The sequence below is a fragment of the Alligator mississippiensis genome, chromosome 4 (assembly GCF_030867095.1).
Source record: "Alligator mississippiensis isolate rAllMis1 chromosome 4, rAllMis1, whole genome shotgun sequence".
Classification (NCBI taxonomy): domain Eukaryota; kingdom Metazoa; phylum Chordata; order Crocodylia; family Alligatoridae; genus Alligator; species Alligator mississippiensis.
The window spans coordinates 97,553,034-97,564,779 of NC_081827.1; the positions used below are offsets into that span (position 1 = coordinate 97,553,034).

Genomic DNA, 11,746 nt, shown 5'->3' on the forward strand with positions numbered 1-11,746 from the left:
AACAGCAATTCTGGTCTCATCAAGGTGTGGTCCTCTGAATTCAAGATGCAACCACCTTAGTTCAAGTGCACAGATCGGAATCCAGCTAACCAGCATGGATCCGGAGTAAGTTGGGAGACTTTTTCTGCAACTTACGCACAATGAGCAAAAATCAAAGCAGTTTGCACCCAAACATGCCTTTTTATCAGGCTAACTATAAATTATTACCCATTCTATGTTCTAACCATTGTTCAAATGAAAACCACCAAAGGAACATTAAAAAAACCTGCAAATTCTGCTCACTAGAAGTTTAAAGCAGCATAGAATCTGCTGCCATCATTTTTAACACAAGCACAACAGGTGGGAAAGAGAAGGGAAGCATTAAAAGAGCAGGCTGTGTCTGTCTCACACAGTTTATTTAACAATAGGTAATAAGAAATCAATTTTAACAGTCTATACAGTGATCGAAAGTTCATATTTATAAGTAATCAATTTTAATTGCATGATTTACAACATTTGAGGGTTTTTTGCTTTCTATTTTCAAGTTTTACAGAAAATGGAAGAGGGTGGGGAAGGGAAGGAGAGAGAAAGCAAGCGTAAAGAAGAAACCCCAGGGACTTCTCAGGTTAAAATCATCCCCTCGGAATTGTTTCTTACCCTCTTTTTTATTTTTTCTTTTGTTAGATGTAAAAATAACGAAAAAAATTCTTTCAAGAAAACAGAAACCACAATATATATACTACATCCATTTGGCAGCTGCCCTGTGTATTTGCAAAAAACATTGTCTTCTCTCTACATGTACAAATTATTAATACTTGAAGTTTTTTTTTTTTTAAGCTCAGACTCTTGTATAGAAAATTCTTGGAGGACAAAAGTAGACTTCAGGAGGGGATTGGGTTATTTAATATTTTTACATTTTCCCAAAGAATTGACATATTTCCAACCAAAGAGGAAAAAATTGGTATTTATTTTTAATATATATTTATATATATGCAATGTATTTTTTAAAGCAACATTAACCCCTTTTGTCCTCCGGTTTTAGGAAATGTTCTCCTGTGTTTTGTTTTTTCTTTTTTGCAGTGACGTGAGGAAAAAACCAGAATAGGGAAAATGTTTACCTTCTGCCTCAGTAAATAATAACTATCAATATTACATATTTTCATTAATTTAAAAAAAAATAAAACCTATTGGAGGCATGAGAAGGGGACTATTGATCACCCCCTTTCCCCTTACCTCCTCAACGCACGCACGCGAGGAAAAACAAGAAAAAAAAGGACTGGTTATGATGCCAGCCATAACAAAAATATATTCTTTGTATTCTATCGTCCCTCAGGTTCATTGTTGGTTTGTTTTTAAAACCACAAACTACTGCTGCAGAGTTCGGATGTGTTCCAGGGAAAAATGTTGTATTAGCTAAGAAAGATTCAAAAAAATTTGTCTTCAGTACAAAAAGTCTTGAGAAAATAAGGTGTTTTTTTTTGTTTTTTTGTTTTTGCTCCCAAAATGCTACAATGTGTCTAGTGTATGTCTAGTGTACTCTGTGAAAGGTTTGAATTCAAGTCTGAGTTATCGGAGCTGAGCCCCAGTTCCGTGGCGCTTGTACCATGGAGGCCTGCCATGCCTGGATTACTAGCGAGCTGAGAAAGCATTGCACTCTGGTCCGGGCTGGCAAAGTGCCCTTGATCCATGGGGTTACCCTGGGCAGCTACCAGTCCTGGATGTGGGGAGCTGGTCTGCGGAGAGACGTGGTGTGGAGAAGGCTGAGGTTGCATCCGAGGGGAAGGGCTGGAATGGGGGGGCTGGGACTGGGGTCGTGGTGAAGGTACAGGCTGCGGAGAACGCACTTGATTGGTGAGCGATGAAGGGATCTGCTGGCCCTGTAAGTGTGGGGACTGGGCCTGACTGGGAAGCATGTGCTGTTGGGGGCTCATGGGGTTGGGCTGAGCTGGAGACCCCATCTGCTGCTGAAGTAGCCTCTGCTGGAAAGCCTGCTGCAAACTGGCTCCTGTCTCTGCACTCATTGCCTGTGGAAGCTGGCTCATTTGTCCCATATTTCCTTGCTGCATCTGCTGCATGTGATGCTGCATCCGTTGCTGCTGCTGCTGGGGGTACCCAACTCCCTGGGGCTGCTGAAACTGATTATGGTTGGCCATTCCAGGACCCAACCCTGGTCCTGCACCTTGCTGCTGCTGCTGCTGCTGGTGGCGCTGTTGTTCGATCATCTGCCGTCTCATTAAAAGATCCCGGAATTGTGGGTTCATCCCCGAATGGTTCATGTTCATTGGCTGCGTCTGAGGGTTCATCCCGCCCATGGCTTGTTGAGGCTGCTGTTGCTGTGGTTGCTGCGGCATGGTGGGCCTCTGGACGCCTGCTTGCATGGGGTTCATGTTCTGCATGGTTGGGTTTGGGTGCACCCCTGCTTGCTGCCCTTGCATGGCCTGCTGTGGCTGAAGCCCAGGCTGTCCGGGTGGCATTCCAGGCTGCCCTGGCATACCTTGCGGGTTCTGAGATCCAGCATACTTAGCTGCCCTCTGTTTGATGAATGCAGCCAGTAGCTGAGGATTGGAGTGAAGGATGTTAAGCACCTGCTGCTGCTGCATGGGGGAGCTGGGAGACCTGAGAGTCCGAAGTAAGTTTTGTAATGCTGCCTGGGGAAGAGATCCTTGTTTTGGCTGAGCTGTACCAGGTACCTGGCCCATCCCAGGCTGAGGTGCCATGTTCATAGGCTGCCCTGGCTGGGCTACTGACATCATGGATGGCCTCTGCATTCCTGGCTGCAGCTGCTGAGGTTGGGGCAACCCTCCCTGGGCCCATGGTGGCTGCTGCTGGATGCCTGCTGGGCCCATGGCTTGATCTATGTGACCACCAGGACCTCTGGTCATCTGGGGAGGGTTCATCCCCATGGGTGGCATTGGATTCATCTGCGGCATTGGGTGCTGAATTGGCCTTTGGAAAATCTGAACATGTGCCATCTGACGCTGAGTTTCTGCTGCCCGCTGGATTTGCATGGCCATTTCCACTGCAGCTGGAGGAGGACCTTGAACTGGTGGCTGAGCAGTCTGAGGTGGAGTTGGAGGAGTTCCCTGGCCACCTGCTTTGCCCTGGGACACCGCACCAGGAGGCTGATTTCTTGGTATAGTGTAGGGCGGCATGTTATTGGGAGGTGCAGGCTGGGGCTGCGTGGCAGGCTGGGGTGGTGGCTGAGGTTGTGGGGTCTGAGGTGTTGGGGGCTGCTGGCCTGTTGGAGTTGTTGGCGTGGCTGGTGTCGGTGAGGGCAATCCTTGCTGTTGACCTACCACGCCAGTCCTCTGCATGCTTGCCATCCTCCTTCGGAGCATCTGGGCCTGCTGCAGGCGGTGCTGAAGCTGCTGTTGACGGAGCTTGTGTTTAATGTTGAGGCAGAAGGGCACGGGACACTTGTTCTCCTGGCAGTGCTTTGCATGGTAGCAGCAAAGAGCAATGAGCTGTTTGCAAATAGGACACCCTCCATTGGTTTTGCGCTTGCAGCCTTTGGTGTGCTGGACAACCCGTTTCATTTTCTGACAGGACGGCAGTGAGCAGTTGGCATTACGACACTGACAGGCATGGACCAAGGACTGAATACAGCGCTGGATGCTCAGGCGGCGGGAGTCACCGGGGCTCTGTGTGGTTGCAGTCTGCTGGTTGTTACTCTCATCATCTAGGCCCAGGCCCAATTTCTCCATCTTGTGGTCATGGTTTTTAGTGTTATAGCAGGTGATGCACAGGTCATAATCCTGAAAAAGCAAAGTGTTGGGGAAAATTAAGCAGCTGTCCATTCAGCCTAGCTCAGCAAACACACATGGTGTCACTGCAGCAGCAAGGGACCCCCAACTAGTTCAGATGAATTGCTGGAAAGAAATCTAACCTTTTATAGTAGCCCCCTGTGCCCAGCTACTGACAAAGTGGAGTACAAATTCTAAGCAGTGAAATACGTGGGGGCAGGACATCAATAAACACTGAAATATACAAAGTTTGACAATCCTGTTTACCCATAGGCAGTAAAAATTTCACCTGACCAGTAGGACAAATGGAACCACAGTTTACTTCCCCACAGAGAAGGGAGAGAAGAAGTCAAGTGGCCAGTCATCAGCTTGCTCTTTTTCAAAAGAGAAGCAGGAGAAATCTCATTGAATCTAGGTTCAGAAGTAACCTTTGGTGCAGGCTCTCTCTTACTCCAGTGCCCAAAGCAAGTGGAGAAAAAATAGCTTACTGCTCTCTTATTCCAGTGCCCAAAGCAAGTGGAGAAAAAATATCTTACGGGGCATACCTCACAGACAGTGCAGTGCCATCTGGTCTCCACATGATGCTTGCACTCATTGCAGGTGTAAACAAAACGATCCTGACTCTGGGTATGCAGCTCCACCAACATACACATGGTTGACCACTGAGCCCTTCGGAGTGAAGAGAACTCCAGGTGTTTGTCTCTAGCAAGGGTGAGGAAGGCATCACGTCCATCCATTAAGTCGCATGGAATGAGTGGATCAGGCTCAACAATAGGAGGCAGGGAATTGGCTGCAGGGCCAGCAATGAGACGGATCACGAAGAAGACCTGAAAAAAAAGAGACCAGCACAGAAGTTAGTCAGCCACTGGCCAGAAGGCTTCAGCCACCAGCCTTAATTATGCAATATATGCAATTCCAGAACTGCTGAAGCTTGCATGTGCTGAAAAGGGGGGCTGCAGGTCAAAACAGCTGCCCACAAGTGTATGGACAGCACTTCCCATCCTTAAGTGCATTGCAGGTGCTCCCCTCTGCTTCTTCAGACACATGACTTATACAGACCTATTACAGAGAGCACTAGAATAGGGGTAGGCAGTAGGCCTGTGTGAAGCAGCTAGTATTTGCTTCGGATTCCGCCGATTTGGGGGGACAGTGATTTGATTTGGCAATTCAAATCACTGTCCCGATTCGATTTCGGCTGAATCTGACTTGGAGATTTGGCAGCAGCCAAACGTGGGGCAGCATAGATGGCCCCCCTGCCTGGCAGTACCTGGTGAACACCAGGGCTTCTTTTTTTTTTTAAAGTACCAAGCTGGGGCAGGCAGGGGCAGCCATGAGGGGGTTTGGGGGAGACTGGGGGAGTGGGCAGGGGGGGGGGGGCTGGCAGGGGTCCCCCCCATATTTACCAGCTCTGAGTGGCTGCAGCTCCCTGCAATCTGCCACAATAAGGATTAGACCCTTCTCAGTTCCCTTGCCATCTGCCCCTGGCATGCCAACATCTCACACGTTGAGGCTGCAGGTGTTTTCGGCACTTTGCCCAGAGACTGTGCTGGCCCCTGCATTATATTCTCTGGCAGGGCAAAAACTTTATTTTCATAAAAGTTCTTTGCACAGCACAGCACAGCAGTGATGAATATTCCCATACTGCTGATGGAAAATAAACCCATGCTTCACTGTCACACCAGTCTGGTGCACCAACACTAGAGAAGGGGACTGTCTGGACAGGTATTCCAGATGAAAATATAATCTTGCATTAAGCCTATACGCAAGCTTTGGGTACTTGGCCATTAAAACATTTCTTATTCCATCAGATTTTACCTCCTTGTGCTTCTCCATAGTGGCATACAGCTTCTGTGAAAGATCATTGGAGACATTGGGCATGCCAGGCTTTTTCTTATTGCCCCGACTCAAGCTGCTCTTATTTTTACTTGTCTTCTTATTGTTCTTCTTTTTGGCATTTTTGCTGTCTCCCTTGCTCACCTGTTGGAGCAAGGAGGAATCAGCAACTTTCAATGTGCAAAATAAAAAAGGCACATGAGGTCCCTGGCTATTTAAGACAATAAATCAGCATAACATTTTATTATTTTGATACTTTGTCATTCCAGCACTATATATAGTAATATTTCAAAATAACCTGCTTTTAAAAAAGGAAAAAACTTACCAATTCCTTTAGAATAGAAAATATAATTGAATTACTCACTAGCAACAAAACCATCTAAAAGCACCGAGGCATGTAAATGCTCAGTAGATGATATGTGGGTTTGACTGAAGATCCAAAAAAAAGATACTGATCAAAACATTCTCCAATGAACTCTTATTCAACTGGAAGAATCCTGAAAGGGCATGGCAGATGGACCACTGATGAGGTATTTAAAACTGATAAGTCACTGAAGAGCACAAATGATTTTGCATTATCCAGAAGTTTGAAGATAAAGGAGACAGATGAGATGACTTGGTAGGTTTTTCCTATCCTTGTTACTCTCTTCGTGTCACAGCCCTTACCCCCCACTTTTTTTGTTCATTTCTTTATACAGTGTCAAATAGGAGCTTAAGAAGATGGGACCTTTATGTCCAGGAAATGTTAGTAGAACTTTTCATTTCAGAGATTAGTTTCCACTCCCACTTTGATCTTGGCTGGAAGTGGGACAGAGAAGTGACATTCAATATCAACTAAAAACAGGTTTTTTCCTCCCATTTCTAGACTAGTCTGACCATTGCTCACTAATGAGAACAATGGTTCCTGGGGGTTCATGGTGTAGATGCCCTTTGTAGTTTTTTTGAGAGCACACATATATAGGAGCAGACCTTATGTGAACATTTTTATTATACTGATGAGCTCTAAATAAGCTTTTTCTGTCAAGCACAAATGTTCCAACAAAAGAAGCTGTTTGCTCTAACATATGGCTCCTGGATGATAAAGATTATTTAGTAGGGTTGGAGAGTTGTCACTGTAACAGTCCAAGAAACTTATGAGGGGCAAGGATTTTCTGTGATATCTTTTATTGGACCAACTGTTTAGTTGGGAGAGGTGTTGGACAAGCTTTTGGGCATCAAGTATCTTTCCTCAAGTCTAAGGAAAAGAGAGGGGCAGGCACAGTCTGAACTAACTATCACAGGAAATACAATCAATCAGTCTGCTTGGAAGGATAGAGGAGGGCTGTGGACTTAAAAAGGTGTCTGAAAAGCTGTTATGGGACAAAAGTAGTGTAGTAGAAGCAGCAATCTAGTTACTGGCAGAGCAATTATTCAAAAAGATAGGGTGGTTATTACTGGTGAAGTTCATGAAGATTAGTAACAGTATTTGTTAGGCTGTAATGAACCATGAAGGTTGGTGACTCTGGTTAAGATTTTTAAATCTGTTTTTAACTCTGCTAAATGCTGAGGCCTTTTCAAGCAGTTGTTTTTAACGGGATTCTGTATCAAGCTTCCTGTAAATCTTTTCCCTTCGAAGAGGCTAGATCAACATCCTCAAAAGTATTCTCTTGTGTATTTAATATCTTTGGGCGTGTCAGACATGCAAAGAGCAACTTTGTTTAGAATTGCTGGTTTACATGGGGCTTCTCAAATATGCTGCCATATTTGATATATGGCTGCCAAAAGAAAATTTAAACGCAGACAGAGCTGCAAAACCTCACATCCAATTTGTCTAAAGGCCTTGAAAGCAAGACTAAGTAAAAACTGAAAATCATATGAAGTATGGGTAACAATGAAAAGCATGGTTTTCTAGTAGTCAATGAATCACTGGATGGAAGGCAAGTTTTAAAACAAAGACTGATCACTTCTGGGAGAGAAAGTCATGACCTCGAGGGAAAAGCTGTATCAGCCTTTACACCCAGTTTCTCTCCAGCACCTACACAAGCTTTCTAGTAAGAAGTGCTGGATCAGCATCATGGCTCCCTGAATGCATTTCCCACTCCTGTTTCAAAAGAGCACAGAAGACAGAGCTGATGCATTCATGAATAAGTATCTTCATCGTAAGTATCTTCACTTTTTTGTTGCTTTTCTTTAATGTTTGAAGACATTCCAACCTTTTTATTCTTTAATTCTACGGTGTGAAAGTGCATTTGTACACATGACCATGAGAAAAAAAATTCTACATGTAGAAAAATAATACATTTTCCCCAAGTTCAAATAGCCCTAACATTCTCACAAAATCCTGATTAAAGTGTGTTCTCTAGTTACAGCCTCAAACACCTTTAAAAGTCAGTATCTATACATTACGCTAAACCAGAGCTTGCAAAGTGCTGCTTATCAGCATTCTGTTAAGGTCTGTATTGTCATCTTTCTGATGTTTGAGAAGAAAAATGGTGAGCCACCTCCTAGGAATTGAAATCTGAAGAAGCAGCTTTTATATAATTTTTGAGGTTGTGGTTCAAAGCAACAGACGATTTGATTTCAGTATCAAAATGTTTAACCAGTTTCAAGTTCTGACTAACTGACCTTGGTAAAGCTGTTTTGTTAAGGCTCACAAGCAGACAGACATCTCCTTAGATTCTCTCTTAAGGTGTAAGGGCTATTTGTTGTGTCAGTCAAATGACCCAAATAACAAAATATTTGAATTCCAAATCAATATGGATGCAAATATGTAGATTTCAACTTGATCTCAACTCATTATCTGTTCTACTCTTTTTTAGTTAGCACTCTAAATACCTTATTTACACAAATATAAGACAAGATTGTCCATCCCCCTACTCCAGTGGGGGAGGGACCGAAAGCCCCTTGTCTTACATTTGTACACAGGGAGGCCTCATTAAACTGCTGCCCAAAGCAGCATGTAATAAAAACCAACTATGAAGTTGATTAAATGCAGATAACACTGAGGATGACTATAAAACACATGGCCCATATTGGGCAAACAGGCTGATGGGAACCTACCACCAGGATAGGTTAGCGCAGCCCATCTGTATAAGATATACAGTAGTGTCCATTGAACACAGTCTCTTTCAGCGCCAACTCCTTTTGATGGTGAGCCACTACACTGCATACATTTCCTCTTCACTCCCACAGCTCAGCTGCCTTTTTCTCATTCCCAATGATTCCCATTCCTTCATCAGCCCTAAATGTCTGGCAAACATCACCAAATGGGGGCCCCAAACAGCTCATTCAGAATCCCTGTCATCCCATCTCTCAGCCTGTTGCATATGATTCTGCCCTGCCCTCCATGAGGTAAAACCGGACCAGGCTGGCCCTATGCCTCATTTGTATATACATTTTGAGGCCCCCAGGACTCATGACAAGAACACCTGGTTCCAGTCATGCAAGGGGAAGCTAATTAGCACATGGATTTGGGGGGGGGCGGCGGCGCAGCGGTGCGCGTGCCATATCTGGAGCAGATTCAAACCATGGTGACCCCACAGTTCCACATTGCCCACTATGTGTGTAACGGTGTTGACTCTGTTGGGGCCAAGCCAAGTGAACTACATGAGAAATGATAAGCCTTTTGGCTTTGGACTAATATCATGTATAGTTTGTACTATATAAGTAGGTACAATAGTGCTGCTTAAAAGTGTGTTTATGGAGTACCTGTGCTAAAACTTGCAGCAGTTTCAAAAAGAGGTAACATGCATCACTTCTGGATTAACTAAGTCTATGGGTACTATATGCAAATTACTACACGTATGTTCATTTCAAGTCAGCATTTTCAAAGTTGCTCCTCACTTCTTTGTGCTCAGGGAGAGCAGATATCTGACAATAAAGAAGGGGGGAGAGGAAGGGGCTGCAGGGGAAGATGTGGGTAGGCAGAGGGCAAGGGGGCTACCAGACCCCAAAATTTATCTTCCCTGCTGTAGCAGTGGGAGGGGGACAAATTCAAGGCACATTTCCAATAAATTATATTCTATACCTGGAAAATTATAACAAATTTATAGGTTTTCAGGTACAGAATCAAATTATTGGTAGGACATCTTATATTCAGGGTCATCTTGTATTCAAGAAAATAAAGTAACTTAGTTTTAATGTTATGATTTAATAATATTTAAAAAAACTCCAAACCCAGACAGTTCTTGAAATAAGGCTCCAGACTTCCTGGGTACTCCTGGGTAGGTATTAGATGGCCAACCCAAATGCCTGACAAGCTTAGCCTATTTAGCCAGAAGTTTTCAACTTTTAGATAAGAATCATGAAAGAGAACTAGAATGGATTCTCAACTGTAATTTTGGTAGTCCACAGGCTCTAGCACAACTCTCACATAGCAATTAAGAAAAAACCCAGTGCCACTACACAGATATTTGAATTTAAAAATTAACCGCCTGAGAATGGTTTCTGAGGCTCCAGCCATGGAGTTTCAGGCAAGCAGAATGAAAGAAAGAATTCAACTTGCAAGTAAGGAAACCAAGGGGGGGGAAGGAGGATGATAGCGGCTACTGAGTAAAAGTGAGAACTGAATCACATTACCAATGTAAAATTAAACATCAGTGCCACAAATACAAGCTAACTCTAGTAGAACACTTAATTTTACACCAAGCACAGAAGAAAATTAGGTGAAAACTTAAGAAATAGATTAAAGGAAAAAAACCCAAGAGTTGTGTAGAAAGTTTCCTTACATCTGTGCTCTCATTACTAGTGTTCTCTTCTCTCTTTCGCTCTTCCTCCTCTTGTTCTAGTTCCTTAATACTCTCCTCTAGCACATTGGGCCAGAAGTCCCCTTCAAAGTAAGGCAGCTCTTTTGCACTTGTTAGACGATCTTCTGTTGCTTGCTTGAAGATATCCTATAAAACAGATCAGATATATTAGGTTACAGTTATCACAAAGCAAGTTAACCAAGGCACGTGCTTCTCTGTGCAGTACCCAAAAAAACCCTTAACAATACAGCTCAATTTACTAAGGCACAGCCCAAGCATGGATTTAAAGTTTGTGTTGGTTATGTACAGGTGCCTCAATTTGGGATGATGCTTCAAATATTTAGTCTACAAAGAAACAAATCCCTTAATTCAATAGATTTAAGGGGAGTCCAGGAGGGTTGGGGTATCTCAAGGGAGTGATCCTTGGGGCTCAAAAGGAGTCTATCCCATTACATAGGAAGAGAGGTAAGGGGGCAAAAAAGCCCCCTTGGCTGAACAGGGAACTCCAGGAGAGTCTGGGGGCAAAGAAAGATGTATAGGCAATGGAAGCAGGGAGCAGCCACCAAGGAGGAATATCTCCCCCTGGTGCGCTGTTTCAGTGAATCAGTTAGACAGGCTAAGGCGGGGCTTGAGCTCAGGCTGGCTTCAACAATCAAGGACAATAAAAAGTCCTTCTTCAGGTATATAGCAGGCAAAAGAAAAGGAAAGCTCAGAGCAACATAGGGCCCCTGCAGGACAAATCAGAACAGTTGGTGGTTGACGTGGGGAAAAAAGCAGAGCTCTTCAATGAGTTCTTCGCTTCAGTATTTCTACGTACCGACCAAGCCAATTCCCCCACCTCGATCATTGACGGATGTCCACATGGCACCAGTCTGCCTACAGTTAGTTCTGAAATAGTTAAGGAGCTCCTGGAGGAGCTGGATGGGTACAAGTCAACAGGCCCGGACGACCTCCATCCACGGCTGCTGAAAGAATTGGCCAGTGTCATAGCTGAGCCACTGGCACAGCTGTTCAAGCGCTCGTGGTGCTTTGGCCAGGTCCCTAAGGACTGGAGAAGGGCCAATGTGGTGCCCATTTTCAAGAAAGGGAGAAGGGATGAGCCAGGTAACTTTAGACCAGTCAGTCTTACCTCTATTCCTGGGAAAATGCTAGAGAAAATAACCAAAGAACACATTTGTGCAGGCCCAGCAGGGGAAACGATGCTGAGGGGAAACCAGCACGGGTTTGTCACAGGTAGATCCTGCCTGACAAACCTTGTAGCCTTCTATGACCAGGTCACACACTGCCGGGAGGCGGGAGCCGAGGCTGATGTCATCTTCCTGGACTTTAGGAAGGCCTTTGACATAGTTTCGCACCCTATCCTCATTGAGAAGCTAGCAGACTGCGGAGTGGAGGCCTACACGATCAGGTGGGTGGCCAACTGGCTTAGGGACCACACCCAGAGAGTGGTGGTGGATGGTTCCTTCT

The 11,746-nt window shown here is 44.6% G+C and overlaps 1 protein-coding gene across 2 annotated transcripts in view; it reads right to left on the reverse strand.

Annotated features, from left to right (window-relative positions):
• Positions 1–378: 378 nt before the first annotated feature.
• EP300 (E1A binding protein p300) overlaps positions 379–11,746 on the reverse strand; it is a 101,653-nt gene continuing 90,285 nt past the window's right edge. For both annotated transcript variants that reach the window (XM_014607611.3, XM_014607608.3), the window contains exons 28-31: positions 10,262–10,426; positions 5,538–5,699; positions 4,268–4,549; positions 379–3,734 (exon numbers count right to left, since the gene is read on the reverse strand). In XM_014607611.3, coding sequence (XP_014463097.2) covers positions 1,497–3,734; positions 4,268–4,549; positions 5,538–5,699; positions 10,262–10,426 — 2,847 coding nt within the window. In that variant the 3' untranslated portion in view covers positions 379–1,496. The remainder of the gene's footprint in view (positions 3,735–4,267; positions 4,550–5,537; positions 5,700–10,261; positions 10,427–11,746) is intronic.